The sequence below is a fragment of the Cavia porcellus genome, unplaced genomic scaffold, assembly GCF_034190915.1.
Source record: "Cavia porcellus strain 051 isolate PalLab524CR breed Dunkin Hartley unplaced genomic scaffold, mCavPor4.1 scaffold_14, whole genome shotgun sequence".
Lineage (NCBI taxonomy): Eukaryota > Metazoa > Chordata > Mammalia > Rodentia > Caviidae > Cavia > Cavia porcellus.
Window position 1 is genome coordinate 35,407,547 of NW_026947497.1, and position 19,658 is coordinate 35,427,204.

General features: G+C 37.4%; 1 protein-coding gene across 1 annotated transcript in view; it reads right to left on the reverse strand.

Annotated features, from left to right (window-relative positions):
* Nucleotides 1–362: 362 nt before the first annotated feature.
* Mgat4d (MGAT4 family member D) overlaps nucleotides 363–19,658 on the reverse strand; it is a 50,916-nt gene continuing 31,620 nt past the window's right edge. The window contains exons 10-12 of the mRNA XM_063260517.1: nucleotides 7,661–7,768; nucleotides 1,459–1,688; nucleotides 363–468 (exon numbers count right to left, since the gene is read on the reverse strand). Of these exons, the coding sequence (XP_063116587.1) occupies nucleotides 363–468; nucleotides 1,459–1,688; nucleotides 7,661–7,768 (444 nt within the window). The remainder of the gene's footprint in view (nucleotides 469–1,458; nucleotides 1,689–7,660; nucleotides 7,769–19,658) is intronic.

The following is a 19,658-nucleotide window of genomic DNA, read 5'->3' on the forward strand; positions in this document are numbered from 1 at the left end:
TCTTTAAATTAGCCAACCCGTGCGCACCCCGTGCTCACTCCGTGCTCTGTGGCAACTCCTGATTGGCCACAGCTGGATATAGTAGCCAGAGCCTGCGTCCCATTCCCGCCCTGCTTCCTCATGGCAGCCTGTGATTGGTCACGGCCAAATATATAAACCAGAGCCTGCGTAAATAAAGCAGCAGATAACTGTCGCCCACAAGAGCGTCTCCTGTTTCATTGGGGCTGCGCCGGTCAACTGGTGGCCCATACGGGGAACGCTGAGACCCTTTCTCCAACAGTACGGGGAGCGCTGAGACCCTCTCTGCGACAGTACGGGGAACCTCTCTCTCCGATGGAACAGAGCGTCAACAGGTAAAACCGTCAAGCGCCGATAGCAGGGGCTACGCAGCGGGCGGGGGCTGACAGGTTAAACTGTTCAACAGGCAGCGGGTGCTGCCAGGCCGGATGGCGGGGGCTATCGGGCAACCTTGGACGGACGCGTCGCAAGGATTGAGGAGCTCGTAAAGAGAGTTCCGGGAGCCGTAAAAAGGCAGGATTGAGGAATTTGTAAAGAGAGTTCCGGGGGCCGTAAAGAGGCCGGTTTTGTGGGCGCCGTAAAGGGGCGGGGGGACTAAGCTGTCCCTGTTACAAAAAAAAAAAAAAAAAAAAAGAAAGAAAAAGAAAAAGAAAAAGGAAACAAAAAGAAATAAAAAGAAACTCTTGAAATTCCGATTAACATGGGTAACACTGCTACTCAGCCGCTGTCAGTCGCTTTGGGCCACTTACTGAGAGAAAAGGGATTAAAAATGAAACAAAAACAAATTCAAAACTTCCTCGATCAGGTCGATAAGGTAGCACCTTGGTTTGGTCCCATGGGGTCCGTTACCATTCCCAGCTGGGATAAATTAGGGAGAGATCTTGACTTTGCAGTAGAAAAGGGCCTCCTGGAGCCAGGAGTCAGACCCCTTTGGGCAGTAGTGAGGAGCTGCCTCACAGACGCCTCTTGTCGTGACCATATAAGGGCTGGCGCCATGGCGCTTGGTTACCATCAGGCAGAATCCTCCCGCGAGCAATCTCGCGAGCCCAGTGCCGCAGGCGAGGCAACCGCACCCAACCCAGAAACAGAGGACTTGTCAGATAATGAGGGGGAGGAAGAAGAAGTATACAAAATGGCGGATGCAGACACCACCGAAAGAGGGGAAGTCACACACACGCAGTCGAGAGGGCCCTACTCTGAGGCCATAAATGAGCTGCAACGCAGGATTTCTCAGAGTAAATGGGTCCCCTCAGCCGGTCCACGCACTTAGTCCCCATCTCCCCATCCTTTTTTGCCTCTCGGTGTGGACACAATCTTCCCTGCATCCCAGATGCTAACTCCACCGCAAGTCGCTGGTATAACACCTCCTTTTCCCTCAATAGCACTCTTTGCTTCAGTCCCTCTGCATTATCAGGATGCATTCCCCTAAAAACTACCAACCTCTCCTCTTGGATTGACCCCTTGCAGGGTGCCCAAGTCGAGCCCACCGCGATTAAGGGCGCGCCAGCTCGGAGGCCCCGGGGATCCTTCTGCACCCCTATCTGGGCAAGGGTCCTCCAGTTTACCGCTTGTGACCCCCTGGATGGATACTCCCAGGAGATATTATGGGGATTCTCCCTGGCCACCATAAACACCACAAATATGACTTTTCCAAATTGCTCCACCGCAACCTGTTATATGTTACAATGTTGGGATAACAGTACACTTTCAGCTGTCGTTATGCAGGTACTCCAGTTCGTACCGATTCCAGTTATGACGGACCCAGACGAGTTTCCTGTGATCCAGCTCGGGCCAACTCTCCAATTGGCTTTCATAAAGGAATGGGCAGGAATAGGGGCTCTGGCTACCATGGCTACACTTACCGCATTCGGCAGTCTACTTCTGCTCTCTCGGATTCGCAGACAAAGGAATAGGGACAAAGTATCAAACAAGCATTGCTGATCATGGAATCTGGTCAAAGCCCGGCAGCATGGCTTGCCATGCTGTGACGCAGGTGTGGAGCAAAGCATCGCAGGGGGTGTCGTCCTTGGCCAGGAGACACCCCGGTCTCCAAGTCAATGAGCATGCGGGTTGGGCTCATAAAACAACACTCCCGCCCCCTCCAAAAGAGCACCAACGGGTAGTGAGGTACCGTCATGACTGCGCAGCATGACACCTCATGAGGGGCACCGACCTCTGGAGACCCTGCATCAGTTATAAAGAAAGGGGGAGATGTTGGGCGCAGGCGCTCAACATACCATACCCCACCCGGGACTAAGGACCACGCCAGCTTCCGCAATGTGCTACATCCCTCTTTAAATTAGCCAACCCGTGCGCACCCCGTGCTCACTCCGTGCTCTGTGGCAACTCCTGATTGGCCACAGCTGGATATAGTAGCCAGAGCCTGCGTCCCATTCCCGCCCTGCTTCCTCATGGCAGCCTGTGATTGGTCACGGCCAAATATATAAACCAGAGCCCGCGTAAATAAAGCAGCAGTTAACTGTCGCCCACAAGAGCGTCTCCTGTTTCATTGGGGCTGCGCCGGTCAATAGAGTTTGAGTTTAAAGACTGCTTCAACTTTTTCCTTCCCCTTCTGGCCTCTGCCAGTGTCATTGTGTTTTAATGAAGGTTCTAATTTGCCTTTCTGAGCAACAGCACAGCATTCCCTTGGAATCAGCTCAACTTTTAGTGACATCCAGAACATACTGATGGCTTCCTTTGAAACCCAGACCAATTTATAATCCCAGGCTTGCAGGTATTTTGTTCCAGTCTTGGGTGTGGGCTAGAGAAGCCCAAGGAAAACACACACACACACACACACACACACACCTAAGCATCTTTTCAAGGAATGTTGCATTCTGAGTAAAACCATATCTTGGCTTAGTTTTTAATTGTTAGTTTAGCTTGTAATATGCTCTGGGGAAGAATCTGAGTTCAAAATTTAAGTCAAATTTAAAATCTCTGTAAGACATATATGTTTTATTTTCCTCTAAAAGGAAAGGATGAAAGGAACACACGTCAGCAGTTCATCTTGGTTATTCTCTTTATAAACTTGCATATGATACAGTTCATACAGAGGCATATGTGAAATATTTTGTTATTCAAGGATAAGAGCAATATAAAGTTAAGGTTTGTAACATGTATTAAAGGATAAGAAATAACTATTTCTTATTATTGCTCAGAAAAAGGGTAAAATTCAATAGAACATCAATGAGAAAAGTAATTTTAATAAAGCTCTGTAAGAAACAGTTGTGTCTGGCAGACAAAAATTAGTAAACATTTAAAAGACTTAGACAACTTAATTAAAAAGCCTCATATTTTATGATTTTTCAACGTACCAAGTCAAAACTTATAATAATGAATGTAACACATTTTACAATGCAGCTGTCCAGAGTCAATGAATTCTTTTAACAGTTATATGGGACGCAAAGATGCACATTTTATCACAAAGTGCTATTAACAATGCAAGTAAATGAGAAGTCACAACAAAAAATGGGGAAAATTGAATACATTTGTAAAAATGAACACACTCCCAAATAATCTGTGCATTGAACCATGAAATACTTAACACATACATATCAAGATGTTTGATAATCAGCTCAAAAGGCAGTTAAGGCAAGCTTATACTTTCAAATGGATTTACTAAAAGAAAAGAACACATTGTGGTGTCATCAGACTCCAACTTGCTTAAATTTGTGCTATTTCTTTAGATGTTCTAGCAAAACGGCTAAGAGCATGCATCTCCTCATACAGAACTTATCCTTAACAGTAGCAGTTTCTGAACTTTTTCCTATTTATTAAGACTATATGATGACATTGCTATTTAAGAGAATAAAATTCTGTTCTTTTAAAGAATCCTGCCTTTATTAATTTTAAATTAAATTTTAATTGGATACAAAGATCATAAATAAGGGTCATATTTTTTCTTGTCATAAGAAATCATTTAATACTTTCTAGTATACTAGTGTGTTGATTATTTTTTCCTCTTCTAGATAGTTATGTATTTTCACCATTATAATTTCCAAAAGGTGCCGTTAAAAATCAAGATTATTTGAGGTTTCAGGTATCACAGAGTTTCTTTTTATTATTCCTATCTTCAAGTTTTCTGAAATAAAATTAAGAAAAATATATAACATCTAGAAATAATACATTATTAATTCATACAGATAAATTTATGATTTCTTGATATCATTTCCTCTTGGGTCCTTTTGGATAACATCATATTATCCCTTTGAGAAGATAACTTTGCACTGATAAAAGTATTATTCTTAAGATGTATCAATAGGTGATGTCAGTTGCAATACTAACTGATACAGAGTTAAAACTATTGAAAATGTATTCCCATCCATGAGCTTCCTGGGAGATGTGTATAGTCAGATTACATTACAACTATAGAACTGTTGTAGATAACACACAAATATTTTAAAACACAATTTCTGTTTATGATTTAAAACATAAATACATAAATGACTGAAGGTAGCTTACAGTGAAAACACATACAATCATCTTTCAATATTATATATGAAAGTCAGAGATTAAAAATATACAATTCAAAGAACTGAAGACATTTTGCTGTTGGTATAAAATAATATGGGTACTATATTCCTTTGAGTTTCTTGTAAGACAATTGTAAGAAAACCCACAAAGGGCCAAGAGAATCATGACAGACATAAATATGGAAAGAACATAAATTTCTAGCCACAAGTTCTAAGAGAAAGTTGTCACATGTATCTTACATAACGGAGAAACACAAAACCTTAACAGTTTAGAATAAAATGCAAAAATGCTGTGTATAACATTTAATAAAGGACATAGCCTTCAACGAGAATTCAGGGAAGACCATTTTTATGGGAAGGCTCTATCCTATTCCCTCTCCTCCACAGCCTCCAATGAGACTCCTAATGCTTAGTAACAGTAACACAGTGACGCACACACACACATAAAAAGCCAATGTTAGTAATGCCAAAATATTTTGTCATTTCTAAAAGATTGTTATATTTATTATAGATACAGAATATGTTCCAATAAAGAGTATTTATTTAAATTGAAGATCTAGGTAAATTTAAAAAACTAAAAAGGTTCATTAGAAAGAAGACCTTATAATTTTTGTTTCATTAAATTATTATGAAACTATCAGCTAGGTTATTACAGATGAAATTCTTTTTTTTTTTTTTTTTTTTTGTGTGTGTCTTTTTCGTTTTTATCGGTACAGGGATTGAACTCACAACTGCCTGCTTGCAAGGCAGGCGCTTATGCTGCTGAGCTAAATCCCCAGCCCCTACAGATGAAATTCTTTTGTAACTTAATAAGACTATAGTATAGAAAATTATCTTTTATTTAAAAATTTTGTGTAAAAATAATTTAAAAGGTTAAGGAGCAAATTTTACATAAAAGCTTTTAGAAAGACTTACAGGAATGAAAATAAATAAAAGTCAAAGTATCTGCAGAACAGCAGGATTTAAAATATAAGATTAACATAATGATAGCTGTCTATATACTCATATTAAGTATTAATTATTCATATTAAATTTATACTTACCACTTTAACTTTTAAAATTATACTGTAGTCTCTTAATTATGCTTAAGAAAGTTGAGAAAGTTTTATTTTTCCATAGAATGAGTCCAATAATTTTTAAAGAAGCTGTTAATTTATGAAACTCCTAGTAAAAAAAATCCTGTTAGGAATTTTAAAAAGCAAATAAATATACTCATACTTGATGCATTACTAAATTTCTGCTGATTTCTATTTTACATGCTATAAAGTCTTTTTTAAAAGCCCTCATAATATGAGTGATTATGTGAATGTTTTTAAACTGTCATGATTTCACAAAGGCAAGTTTATATGTTTTCTGGCAAAAACTATAAAAGGTAAGAAATGAATATCATTATGATAGCCCTGAGATACAAAATGGAATAGACCTGTTTCCTTTTACATCAGCTGCTGCTGTGATTTATGTATTTCAACAATGTTAATTTTTGTAGAAGGATTCACAACAGTTACATTTTCATTATTTCAAGCTCTTCCTTGTTTTAGCTGATACATACATTTGTTCTTGAACTCCAGCTTACCTGACAGCTGATGCAGCACTGGTCAACCTCACACTATGTCACGCCCTCTTTTAAAGAGTGTAATAAGATACACAGACATAGAGAAGAGGTGGAGTGGGGGTGCAGGCATGGATGATGGGAGGATACATGTGTGCATTTTTCCTTTCAAATGATGAAGGATTAAAGAAACCACTTCCTTCATTGGGTGAAGACACTAAGGTTAGAAATGCTGATAGTATTTCAAGAGTGGAAGAAGCCTTAAAGATCATTTAATTTAAATGCTTCATTGAACAGATGAAGAAGCTCAGAGAAGCATTGGGTCTTGCCAATATCAGATATACTATACACATCTAGTTCATTCTGCCTAAACTCTTGGTGTTCTGATTCTGAATTTTTGTTTCTTATATTCTGTCAAGAAGCTGCTATGATCTGGATAATCTGGCCCCCACCCCCGACAAGCCTCATGGGTTAAACACTTGGTCCCCAGCCTGTGATGCTGTTAGGAGGTGGTACAATCTTTCAGAGGTGAGGGTGGAGGGAGGAAGTTAGGTCACTGGGAGATGTGCCCTGGAAGGGGATTGTATTCACTTTCCTGCGGCTGGAACATCATTCTAACACTCGTAATTCAAAGAAGAAGTTGAATTTGGCTCATGGTTTCAGGATACTCAGTCCATGAGATGCTGGCTTCAAGGTGGAAACCCCAGGGCAGAAGGGCTTTGTGGAGGTGCTCAGTTCACGGTGACCGAGAAGAGGAGCAAGGGAACAGCACAGGAAAGGAAGGGTCAGGGGCCACACATGATGCCAAGCTCATCCCTCCTGACTCACTTACACGCAGACACGGGAGTGTGCTTTACTAAGGGCCTTCAAGCCAGCCAGGCTGACAGTGACACTGAGCCGTCACAGCGATGTTTTGACCTCCCTCTTCGGTTCATTCTCACCTGACTGCCGTGATAAGAGCAGCTCCTTGGCCACTTCTGCAGCTCTGACGCTCTGCTTTATCACAGGCCCAAAGCAACGGGAGTCAAAGGTGTAAACCCTCTGAGCCACTAAATTGATGGTCTCTTAGGTATTTTATCATTGTGGCAGAAAACAAACTAACATAGATCTAAGCACTTATCAATGGTATTGTTTTTAAAATAATGCAGATTTTAAGAATGACTAACAAACAACACTGAAATTTTTTTCATCTAGTTAAAAGTGGTCTAAATCAAAATATCAATCCATTTAAATTACATAATAATTATTTGAAATATTCTCTATGTTTACAATTTATGGCATAATTCATTATTTTGTTTAGAATTTTAAATGTTACATGAAAATAGTGAAATTATTGTGATATTCAAAAATGCTTTGAGCCTAATTATTTGCCTTGTACATATGCAAAGGTAAGGCGAAGTTTACATAGGCTGAATTTTTCTTACCAAAATAGATAACTGGATCTTTAAAGACATTTGCTAAATTTATAAACACAACTTACAACATACAGTTCTGTCATAGAAGAATGGCATCTAAATAATCATATTTTATCACCTTTCTCACCATACTATACCTTCTTTACATAATATTTGACAAGTTCATGAAACATATTACCAAAATTACACTTCAAAAATCTTACTTTTAAGAATTGTTCTCGTTGGGGTAATGATGAATGTATACCCACATGCTGGAAAAGAGAAGGTCTATAGTTTATACGCACTTGTGTCTTTCGTTTTAGACATTGTTCCTGGGGAAAAAGAGAAACAATAATCCTCTGTAAAAACTCAAATTTTTCTTTCTATTGCATTTACCAATAGAAAGGTTTTTGCTGTGTTTTTTTTTTTTGTTAAGAGTTCTGTGTTAATATTTGAAAATTTAAACAAAAATATTTAAATCTTCCTCTTTTTCCTAAGAATAAGAGAGCAAAAGAGTTGGGGTAAGAGGGATTTTATCTAAAGTCATGTTTGTGTAAACTCTACCTTTTAAAAATAGGCTACAGCTACAATTTCTCTCTCTTCTCTCTTTATTCCAATAATTTAAGTAGATCTTTAGTATTTTCTTTCTGTTTATTTCTGTCACACGGCATTTTTCTATCTTTCTCTCCCTATATTCATTGATGAATTCTGTATTGAGTTACATCTTTCTTGGTATCTTCCTAAATAATAAACGTATATGATTTAAGTCAAAAGTTTGTATTTCATTTACTCGATACAATTGGATAATCTCCATTAAAAATAAAAATAACAAGATGATTTGTGGCATTGCTCCTATAAAAAACAAACATTCGTGACTGGAAGGTAGCTCAATGGTAGACTATCTGTCTCCTATGTGCAAGACTCTGGCTTCAAATCCAGCACCACAAAAACAAAAAAAAATATTTGAAGTGATTATGATCACTATCTGAAATTTATTTTATACACTCTGTGTAAATTAAATCTTGAAAAACAAATTTCACATTTATATACACAAAAATATTTTGAACAGCATTTGTACCCAATACTGGTAGGTAAAATATTATACCAAGAAATTATTTTTATAACTGTAATTTAATGATTTAGATTTAATTGAGCTTGAACTAAATTAACACCAAACAAAATTAGTGGAGCAGCTAAACTTTAATTTAACAATATTTGCTAAGCTATTGATAAAAATGGTAGTGGAAGAGTATTATCAAATTTTGGGACACCCTCCCCCACCATACTCTCAAAATAGTGTGTAAAGTAGAGCTGGATTCATTTCCTATAGCAATGAGTGGTAACAACTGGATGGAATCATGGAAGCATTTGTTCAAATCTTTTGCCTGTTTTTTAATTGGATTCTTTGCTTACCTATTGTTGAGTTTTCAGTGTTCTATGTAATTTTTCAACGTGAGTCTTTCACTGATTATAGAATTTACAAATATTTTCTCCTAGTCTGTGGTATCTTGTCATCCTCTTAACAGTATCTCTTGTAGCATGAACGTTCTTCATTTTGATTAAATCCTTGCTATTCCTAGCTCTCTTGGATTGTTGAGATTTCTTTTTTTATGAATAGACGTTGAATTTTGTCAAATGTTTATTGTTTCAATTGGTATTGATATGTAATTCTTCTTCCTTGCAATCTTAAATTGATGAACAACATTTGATAGTTTTTCAAATACTAACCAGTGTTGCATCCATTAAACACCAACTGGTATGTATGCACAGCATTCTTTTTATATATTGCCACACTCAGCCCGCTGGTCTTTTGGTTGAGGAATTTTAAAAATTTTACAAATTTCTTTTTTCAAGAGAAATACTTATTTATGGAGTGGTCTTTTGCACTGCCTTTGGTTTGTCAAGGTAGTACTGTCCTTTTAAAATACATTGGGATGTACCTCTTCTGTTATTTTTCTAAGAGTTTTATATATATATATATATGTATATATATATGTATATAGTTTTCTAAGAGTTATATATATTGAGTTATATATATTTTTCTAAGAGTTATTATATACAATTTGTGTTGTCTGTTCTGTAAGTGTTTACATTGAATTTACATTTGACATTATCTGCATATGGAAGTTTCTTTCTCTGAAAGTTTTAAATTATTAATTCAATTTATCTAGTACATATAGAACTATTTATTTATTTTTATCAAAATACTAACATCATTTTTAATAAAAATTAACATTTTGATTTTTACATTTCTGTAGGAATACAAAACACTCAAAACAGGCTAAACAACTTTGATAAAGGAACGAAATTAAGGCTCTAACTCTCCCCAGCCCCATGATTTATCACAAATAAAGAACTGTTTAAATGACAGATTTCATCTTGAGTGAATTCTGATAGTTTGTAACTTTTGATAAATGGTCTGTTGAATTTTTAAGTGGATCAATTTACATAATTGTAATATTCACTTATCCTTTTAATGTTTGTATAGTGTGTCATAATAGTTTCTCTTTAAATCTAGTATTTATAGTTTGTGTCTTTTTGTCAGTTTAATTAATAGTTTATCAGTTGTGGGGGATGAGGTGTCACTTTGTAGGCCCAACCCCCTCTAACCTGCAATTTACAATAGCCGCCCTGGTATGCGAGAAGGAGGTAGAATAGGAATGCCTGTTCTCAGTGAGACCCCTCACCCTCTGGAATCCATACTGTGAGCTGGCTTTGTTTTGCAGAAGTCTTGAGGAAGTGGCTGGCCACCCTTTGTGACACTAACAGCAGACAAATTAACAACATTCTTGAGCTAATGAATTTCTTCCTGGGCTAGAGAAGTTATGAGAACTGGTTGTGATTATTTACTTCACTTAGATAGTTTTAGAATAAACATTGTAGTCTGTCACGTTGTAGCTTGCCACAAAGAATGCCTTTTCACTACTTAATTATCTGGGCTCTGTGAACTGATCGGGTTTACTATATATGAATCCTAAAATAAAGATTGTGCTTGCAGTGCAGTGTAACGCGGTGCAGACAGTAAAAGTGCCGTGTCCTGTCTTCCTTTCCGAGCACTGTACCCCCCGTGTCCCGATCAGGCGTGTGTGCGTGTTTACCTTTCCCGGAGTTCAGAGTGCTCTAAGACACTCACGACAAGTGGCGCCCGAATTCAGGGACTCCGAAGGTCGCTTAGGAAGGTAAGTATAATTTTATTACGGGGAAATGGGACAATCTGCTTCCTCTCCTTTCTTAAAAATTCTTAAACATTTATTATCTATATATGGCATATCGCTCAGGTCAGCTGACTTGGATATGTGTATTGATACAATTAAAGAATATAATCCTTGGTTTCCAGATGAAGGAACTTTGGATGTAGAAGTATGGAGGAAGGCAAGGGTTAGTATAGAAAGGGCTATGCAACAGGAGGAAAAGATTCCTTTACGTTTTTGGGCTATTTGGTCGGTTGTGTACTCTTTATTAAAAGCTATGGAAGATGAACATATTGTAGAAAATCTTCAACTAGAAATTAAGCCAGTTATTCAGGAATTGCCCCTCACAGAGGAGGAGCAGAATGTAGTTCAAAATGACGCTATCGCTTTAAGTAGTGAAAAGGCGTCCAAACTGAAAGTAAAATCCGCTACAGCCGACTCAGCTTTAGCTGCCGCAGCAATATCAAATTATGACAATCGCCCAATTTTACAGGCTATACAGCATTTAACACAAGAGGTGAAACAACTCTCTGTTAAGCAGAACCCGCCTATAGCTCCCTCTGCACCTCCTCCATCTAACCCTAATTGGAGTAAAGCCAAGCTAGCTTTGGCTGATCTACCAAAATTAGGGGATTCTGATGAGGAAAAGCCTGCCTTTGCTTTCCCTGTAATCAGGCCGCAGCCAATAGATGGAGAGGCAGTTCCCCCTAGATGGGAAGCATTTAATATGGATGATTTAGCAAAATTAAAAAAGGCTGTAACCCTTTATGGCCCTCAGGCTCATTACACTAGAGAATTAATAACATCGGTAGCAGATCAGTATGGTAATCTTGCTCCTTATGATTGGAAAGCCTTGGCCAAAATTCTTTTAAAGGAGCCAGAATATTTACAGTGGCACATGTGGTTTATGGAAGGTTGTGCGGAAAAGGCAAGACAAAATGCTGACGATCGAGATCCTAATATTAGACTCATTTCTTATCCCATGCTCTCTGGTACAGGTTTCTTTGATACTGTTGAGCATCAGGCAGGAGCTCCAAGAGAGATTCATGCTCAATTAAAAGATATTGCTTTAAAAGCTTGGGATAAAATACGGCCTAAAGGATCAGAATATGGATCTTGGGCTAAAGTTCTGCAAGGAGCCAATGAACCGTATGTTGAGTTCGTTGCAAGACTTCAAAATGTTATAGAAAAAACAGTAGTGGGACAAGACTTACAAGAGCATCTCTTAAAAATGTTAGCTTTTGAAAATGCTAATGATGAATGCAAAAGGGCTTTAATTCCAATAAAAGATACTGGAACGATTGACAATTTTATAAAACAATGTAAAGATTTAAATTCAGAATCTAGGAAAATGCAACTGTTTGCTGAAACCATGGCAACCACGTGGACTAATTGGCAATCTAAAAAGGAACAGTCTTTAAAATGCTTTAATTGTGGTCAGACAGGACATGTAAAGAGGGCCTGTCCAAAACTTGTAGGCAATGATCAAAAAAAGAGATCTAGAGCTCCTGGCTTATGTCCAAAATGCAAGAAGGGAAATCATTGGGCTCGTGAATTCAGGAGTAAACAAGTTAATTCAGCTGAACAGAAGGGAAACGGGAGAGCGGGCCCTACCCCGGGCCCCGGACAAATCAATGGGGTAAATCTACCGTATTCTCCCTACAGCCAGCCACCCAACACAGTGCCGCAGTGGACATACCAGCCTTAAAAGATGTAGAATTAAGAGGAGGACAATCTCCCGTGAGAATTCCTACAGGAATTTTTGGTCCCCTGCCTGCGGGAACTTTTGGCTTGCTCACGGGTAGATCTAGTTTAAATCAAAAAGGCATTACTGTTCACTTAGGAATTATAGATGCAGATTATACTGGAGAAATTCAAATTCTGATGTCCTCACTTACAGACTATAAATTATTAAAGGGAGAACGTATAGCTCAACTCATTTTACTGCCTTATATCCCAATAGGATCCTCTGTTGTTCAGCGAACAGGAGGGTTCGGCAGCACTAACCCTATTAATGTAATGTGGACAGCTAAATTATCTCAACAACAACCTCTTATTAATATTTTTATTGAGCATAAGAAAATTCAGGCTCTTATAGATACAGGCTCGGATATTACTATTGTTAAACCCACTGATTGGCCTTCTCATATTACTTATACTATTATTCCATGTAATATAAAAGGAGTAAGTAAAACTCCAGTAAATACAATTGGACAAGCCACAATGCATATACATATAAAAAATGAAGAGGGTCAAGTTGCTGTTATTAAACCTTATATCTTAGAGGTGCCAGTTTCTATTTTAGGAAGAGATATATTAGAACAATGGGGAGCTTATATACATTTTTAATATTTTGCATGTTTCTACAGCTTAGGGAAATGAATCCTTTAAAGCTTAATTGGAAAAATGATGACCCAATTTGGATAGATCAGTGGCCTTTGACTACTCAAAAGTTACAGGCAGCGCAGGAATTGATTGATCAACAACTTTCTCTACATCACATAGAACCATCCACATCTCCTTGGAATTCTCCAATATTTGTGATAAAAAAGAAATCAGGCAAGTGGAGACTTTTAACGGACTTACGTGCTGTAAATTCATCCTTATTTCAAATGGGAGCCCTTCAGCCCGGCATTCCTTTACCCTCAGCGCTCCCTGCTGGTTGGTTTGTATATGTTATAGATTTACAAGATTGTTTTTTTAACATTCCATTACATCCAGAAGATAGAAAACGGTTTGCTTTTTCAATTCCTCAAACAAATTATCAAAGACCTTATCAAAGATATCAATGGAGGACTTTACCCCAAGGAATGAAAAATTCCCCAACTATATGTCAAATTTATGTTGATGCAGCATTAAAACCAGTGCGTGCACGATGGCCTCAGGTTTATACGGCTCATTTCATGGATGATATTTTATTCTCATATAGTGATAGAAATGTTTTAGAAGATATTTTTAAAACTTTACCTCAATATTTTTCTCCGTTTGGACTTGTAATAGCACAGGATAAAATTCAAAAGGAAGAAGTTAGTCATTATTTGGGATATATTCTTACTAGACAAAAGGTGATTCCACAAAAAATGTCTATTAGGAGAGATAAGTTATCCACTTTAAATGATTTTCAAAAATTATTAGGGGATATTAATTGGCTTCGTCCCACACTAGGTATTCCTACCCATGCATTACAACATTTGTTTGCTACTCTACAGGGCTCTTCAGATCCATCCAGCCCTCGTTCTTTAACAGCAAAAGCAGAGCAAGAATTACAGTTTGTAGAACAACGAATTAAGGATGCATTTTTAATTAGGATTGATCCTAAATTGCCTCTAACTTTATATATTATTAATACTTTTCAATATCCCTCTGCAGTTTTAGGTCAGAATGCTATGCCAGTAGAATGGGTATTCACTAAAACTAAGCAATCTAAAAATGTTATGCCTTATATTGACATGGTTGCAGCTTTAATTATGAATGGTAGAGCTTGTTCTATAACTTTGATAGGAGAAGATATAAACAATATAGTTATCCCTTTAACTAAGGAACAATGGGAATATTTGTTGTCAATTACTGAAACCTTACAAATTGCTTTAGCAGATTTCATGGGAACTTTTTCATATCATTTTCCTAAAAGTAAATTATGGGATTTTTTTAGACGTCAACAATTTGTGGTTAATACCTTATTAGCTGTACAGCCAATTCCACAAGCTTTGACTATATTTACAGATGGATCTAAAAATAAAGCTGCATATTGGACTCAAAAATCTTACTGGGTACGTCAGACAAATTTTAACTCTGTACAACAAAATGAACTTTTTGCTATATTACAAGTGTTTTTAGATTTTCATAACCAACCTATTAATATAATAGCCGATTCAGCCTATTCTGTTGGAGTAGTGACAAATATCTATTCAGCTGTGTTATATTCTAATAAGCCTGCCTTATTGTCTTTATTTCAAAATTTACAAATACATGTTCAAAAAAGAAATCATTCTTATTTTATTACTCATTTACGTTCTCATTCTCAGTTACCCGGACCATTAGTATCAGGTAACAATGCAATGGATTCCTTAGTTATGTTCACTACACCCGTTGAAGAACATCAATTTAATCATGCGAATGCAGGACATTTACATCTTAAATATAAGATACCTTTTACAAAAGCTAAACAAATTGTAAAAGCCTGCCCTATTTGTAGACCATTACATTTAAGAATTATTCCCGCAGGTGTCAACCCTCGAGAAACTCAACCTAATGAGTTATGGCAAATGGATATTACACATGTACCTTCTTTTGGTCGGCTTTCTTATGTACATGTAGTTATTGATACATATTCTTCATTTCTATGGGCTACTGCTCAACAGGGAGAATCCACTAAAAATGTTATTGTACATTTATTGGAGACTTTTGCAGTTATGGGAATTCCTTCTAAAATCAAAACAGATAATGGACCTGCTTATACTAGCAGAACATTTAAACAATTTTGTGATCTCCATAATATTATTCATATTACAGGGATTAAATATAACCCCCAGGGTCAAGCTATTGTTGAAAGAGCACATGGCACTGTTAAGTTGCAAATTAAAAAATTAAAAAGGAGGAGTCAGGAGGATATTCAGATACCAATACTGTTTAAATTGCAAAACAGTCCAAAAACATTACTGCATCAAGCATTGTTTATTTTAAATTTTCTCAATTTACCACAAGGTGAAATATTAACAAGAGCTGAAAGACATTTCGAACAGCAACAACAGCCCTTTGTGATTAATGAACCTATTTGGACTAAAACAGCTCCAGAGGCTGAATGGGAGAAGGGCACACTGCTCTATAAGGGGAAAGGTTTTGGTTATATCTCCACAGAAAATGGAATTCAGCAGTGGGTCCCTGGACGATGGATCAGGATCCGCGCCTCCAGACCCTGTTCGCCAGCCCCGGAGACAACTCCCCAAGGAACCGGAACCGTGCCTTCAGAAGCGAGCGCGAAACCAGCTAGAGGCTGAAGATGCTGAGCTTGTTCCTATCGCAGCCATGGCCAGATTACAGCTAAGAAAATCCCGCCGCTCACAGCGACCAAATTTAAATCCCCTCCCTACATGGGGACAATTAAAGAAATTGACCATAGAAGGGCAACGGCTTGTCCTTCAAGCAGGAAAGCCTTTAAACCCTGAAAACTTGTTTTTAGCTTTATGTGCCTTGCTCACCGTTGCATCGGGGACTGAGGTACCTCCACATTCGTACTGGGCATATATTCCAAATCCCCCTTTATTAGAACCTGTAAAATGGGGAACTAGTGATATTTTACTTTATACCACACCTAGAGAAATTTTGTCAGCACCGTGGGCTGATTTAACCCCCCACAATCAAGATGATGGGACATTATTCAATTTTACTTATTATGGTAATCAAAGGCCTATTTGCATTGGGGAACCCCCTTGCATCCCTCTGGGATGGCAGTATTGGATTCAACATGGAATAAAAGCAGGCAACAAAAGGACAAGGCTTCAAGCCTTGGCTGCTCAAACCTTTAATGTTACCTGGAGAAATTTAACAGCACCTGACATAAATACATTTCCTGTATGCCCTGAATTCACTTATAAAAATATTTCTTATAATCCCATAATTTGGCAACTATGTATGGGAAAATTTGCTAAAAATATTGATGGGTATATTATTTGGGGACCATTTGAAAAATTCGTTAATGGATGTGCTGATTGGAATGAGACAAGATGTAATCTCTCTGTTGTGTATAGTCTTCCAGATCCAAAGAAAATAACTGACGGAGCTCCTATATTTCCTCAGAAGACGTCTCTTTTGTGGTGGGGAGATGGTGGAATCGCTAACCCTGCTGTTGCAGCCGAAGAATACCCTCATCACCTTCAAAATCATATTTGGAAGATTCCAGCCGCTATGCAACCTGTAACCTTGTACAATGTTTCCTATTCAGGGACTAGTCGATCTGTATCTACTACTTATAATTTTACTAGGTTTAAAATGTATAATATTACTGTTTGTGCACCTCTGCCTTATGTCTTTTTAGTGGGAACTTTTAATTTTACACATTTTTCTTGTACTTGTTTAAATTGTCAATTGTTTACATGCTTAAATAGCACACTAAATTTCACCAAGCCTTATACAGTTATGCTGTTACAACAAAAAACTCATATTTGGTTGCCTGTAAATTTAACTCGACCATGGTCTCAAGACCCAGTAATTTCTGTTACTACTGAATTTTTTAAACATCTGTTAAAACGTACAAAAAGATTTATTGGAATAGTGGTTGCTGTACTGTTAAGTCTGATAACTGTAGCCTCCCTAGCAGCAGTCTCAGGAATAGCTTTACAAACCTCTTTGCAAGAAAAACATGTTGTAGAATTATGGCATGAAAATTCTCATGAACTTTGGTTAACTCAGTGGCAAATAAACGCCAAACTACAACAACAAATAGACCTCCTTAAACAAACAGTTGAATGGATGGGTAGAAAAATATTGGCTCTTCAGCATCAAGTGTTTTTAAAATGTAATTGGAATTCAACTACTTTCTGTATAACCCAATGACCTTATAATCAAACAGAACATGAATGGGAAGTGATTAGAATGTATCTAAATGGAAACACCTCTGCCCAGGAGGAAATAGAATCTTTGCATAATCAAATTGACAAGGATTTTGCAAAGCAAAATGATGATGAATCCCTGGCACAATTCGCGCAATTGCTTGCTCAATCTTTGAAAGGATTAGATTCCAAAGGAATCTGGCAGAACATAACCCACACTTTAAGTGGCATGGGACTTAGTTTAATTATAGTTCTCATTGCCATAGTTCTTGTGTATTTTTACTGCATAAGACGAAATACTATTAATAACCTGATCTTATGGAAATTGTTGTTAAAAAATAAAAAGGAAGGAAGTGTGGGGGATGAGGTGTCACTTTGTAGGCCCAACCCCCTCTAACCTGCAATTTACAATAGCCGCCCTGGTATGCGAGAAGGAGGTAGAATAGGAATGCCTGTTCTCAGTGAGACCCCTCACCCTCTGGAATCCATACTGTGAGCTGGCTTTGTTTTGCAGAAGTCTTGAGGAAGTGGCTGGCCACCCTTTGTGACACTAACAGCAGACAAATTAACAACATTCTTGAGCTAATGAATTTCTTCCTGGGCTAGAGAAGTTATGAGAACTGGTTGTGATTATTTACTTCACTTAGATAGTTTTAGAATAAACATTGTAGTCTGTCACGTTGTAGCTTGCCACAAAGAATGCCTTTTCACTACTTAATTATCTGGGCTCTGTGAACTGATCGGGTTTACTATATATGAATCCTAAAATAAAGATTGTGCGTGCAGTGCAGTGTAACGCGGTGCAGACAGTAAAAGTGCCGTGTCCTGTCTTCCTTTCCGAGCACTGTACCCCCCGTGTCCCGATCAGGCGTGTGTGCGTGTTTACCTTTCCCGGAGTTCAGAGTGCTCTAAGACACTCACGACAATCAGTTTTGTTGCTTTTTTCAAAAAACTATTTTTTAGTTTCATTAGCTTCTCTTGCTTTTATGTTTTTAATATTAGTTTTTACCTTTATCCTAATTTTCTTCTTTTTACTTGCTCTTTGAGTTTATATGGTTTTTATTTTTTGATGTTATTATGATAGCTTAGATTTTTTTCCCTTTTTGTCAGGGAGAGTATTGGGAATCGAAGACCTTACGCTTTCCAGGAAAACACTTAAGCTGCTGAGCTATATCTCCAGCCCCATAGTTTAGAATTTTAATGAGGCTTTTCTTGTAAGATTTAGACTTAATACTATAAATTTTTCTCTAAAGACTGCATTATCTGCATTTCCCAAATGTTGATACATTATATTTTCAGTCCATTCAAAGGATTTTCTCATTTTCTTTGAGGCTTCCTTTATTACCCGAGGTTTACTGAGAAGTGTGCTGTTTAATTTCCAAGTGTTAGCGAGTTTTCAGTTATCTTTCTGTTACTGATTTCTAATTTAAGTCTACTTTGGCCAGAGAACATACTTTTCTTTTTTTATTATTTTATTTTTCCAATTTTTAATTTAAAAAAATTTAAAAAATTTTTGTCATACATACTGATCACATTCACCACAGGGAACTTGTTCCTGTCCATAACCTGTCTCAGCTCTTTTTTCCCTCACTTACCTCCCCTCCCTTTGGCTGCTCTTCTCCTCTGCATTTGCAGAAGCTTTGTTTCCATTTCCCCCCATTCTCTGTTCTTTCCTTTCCTTTCTTCCTTTGTTCTTTCCACCTCCACTGTTTCCTTTCCATCTGAACTACTGCTTCCCACTATCTACTCTCCACCATGCTCCTCATTCACCCTTTGGTTTCTCAGACAAGAGAAGCAATGTGATATTATTTCATACTGTGATGTTATTTCAGCTTAAATTTTTAAAGTTTACAATATGTGCTGGGTGTCGTGGTTTTTACCAAATTCAGTTTCTGATGTTGTTGTTCAGTTATTTTTGTCTCCTTAGTGGTTTTCATCTCCTGTCTATCAATTACCAAGAGAAGAAGCTTGAAGTCAACTGTCATGGTAGATGAATTTGTTTCTCCTTTAAGTTCTGTTTTGGCTTCATGTATTTTGAGACTCTGCTGTTAGAGGCAATTCTGGTGTTTTATGCTCTATCTGGGATTAAGGTGGTCCAAACCAATCAATGGACTGATTTAGTAATCACACACCTTAATCCCAGCATTGCACCATGAATTAATTACACACTCTAGATCCAGCCACCTATGAAAAAGTCTCATCTATGACCACATGAGGCTGTGAGGGACTTCTAAATGCAAGCCATAACAGTAATATAATTTAAAATTTTTTTCTTGGCATCTCTTCATAGGTATATCGTAAACACTAATATTTACTATAAATATCATAATGTTTGAGATTATGTCTACCATTATTTTTCTCTATACTCTATTTTCTTCTATTTCTACTTTTCACAGTGTATTTGGCCTCTCATTTAATATATGAAAATTTCAGTAAATATTTAGGTTATGAGAAGTTTAAAAATTTGATGCACTCATCAGATT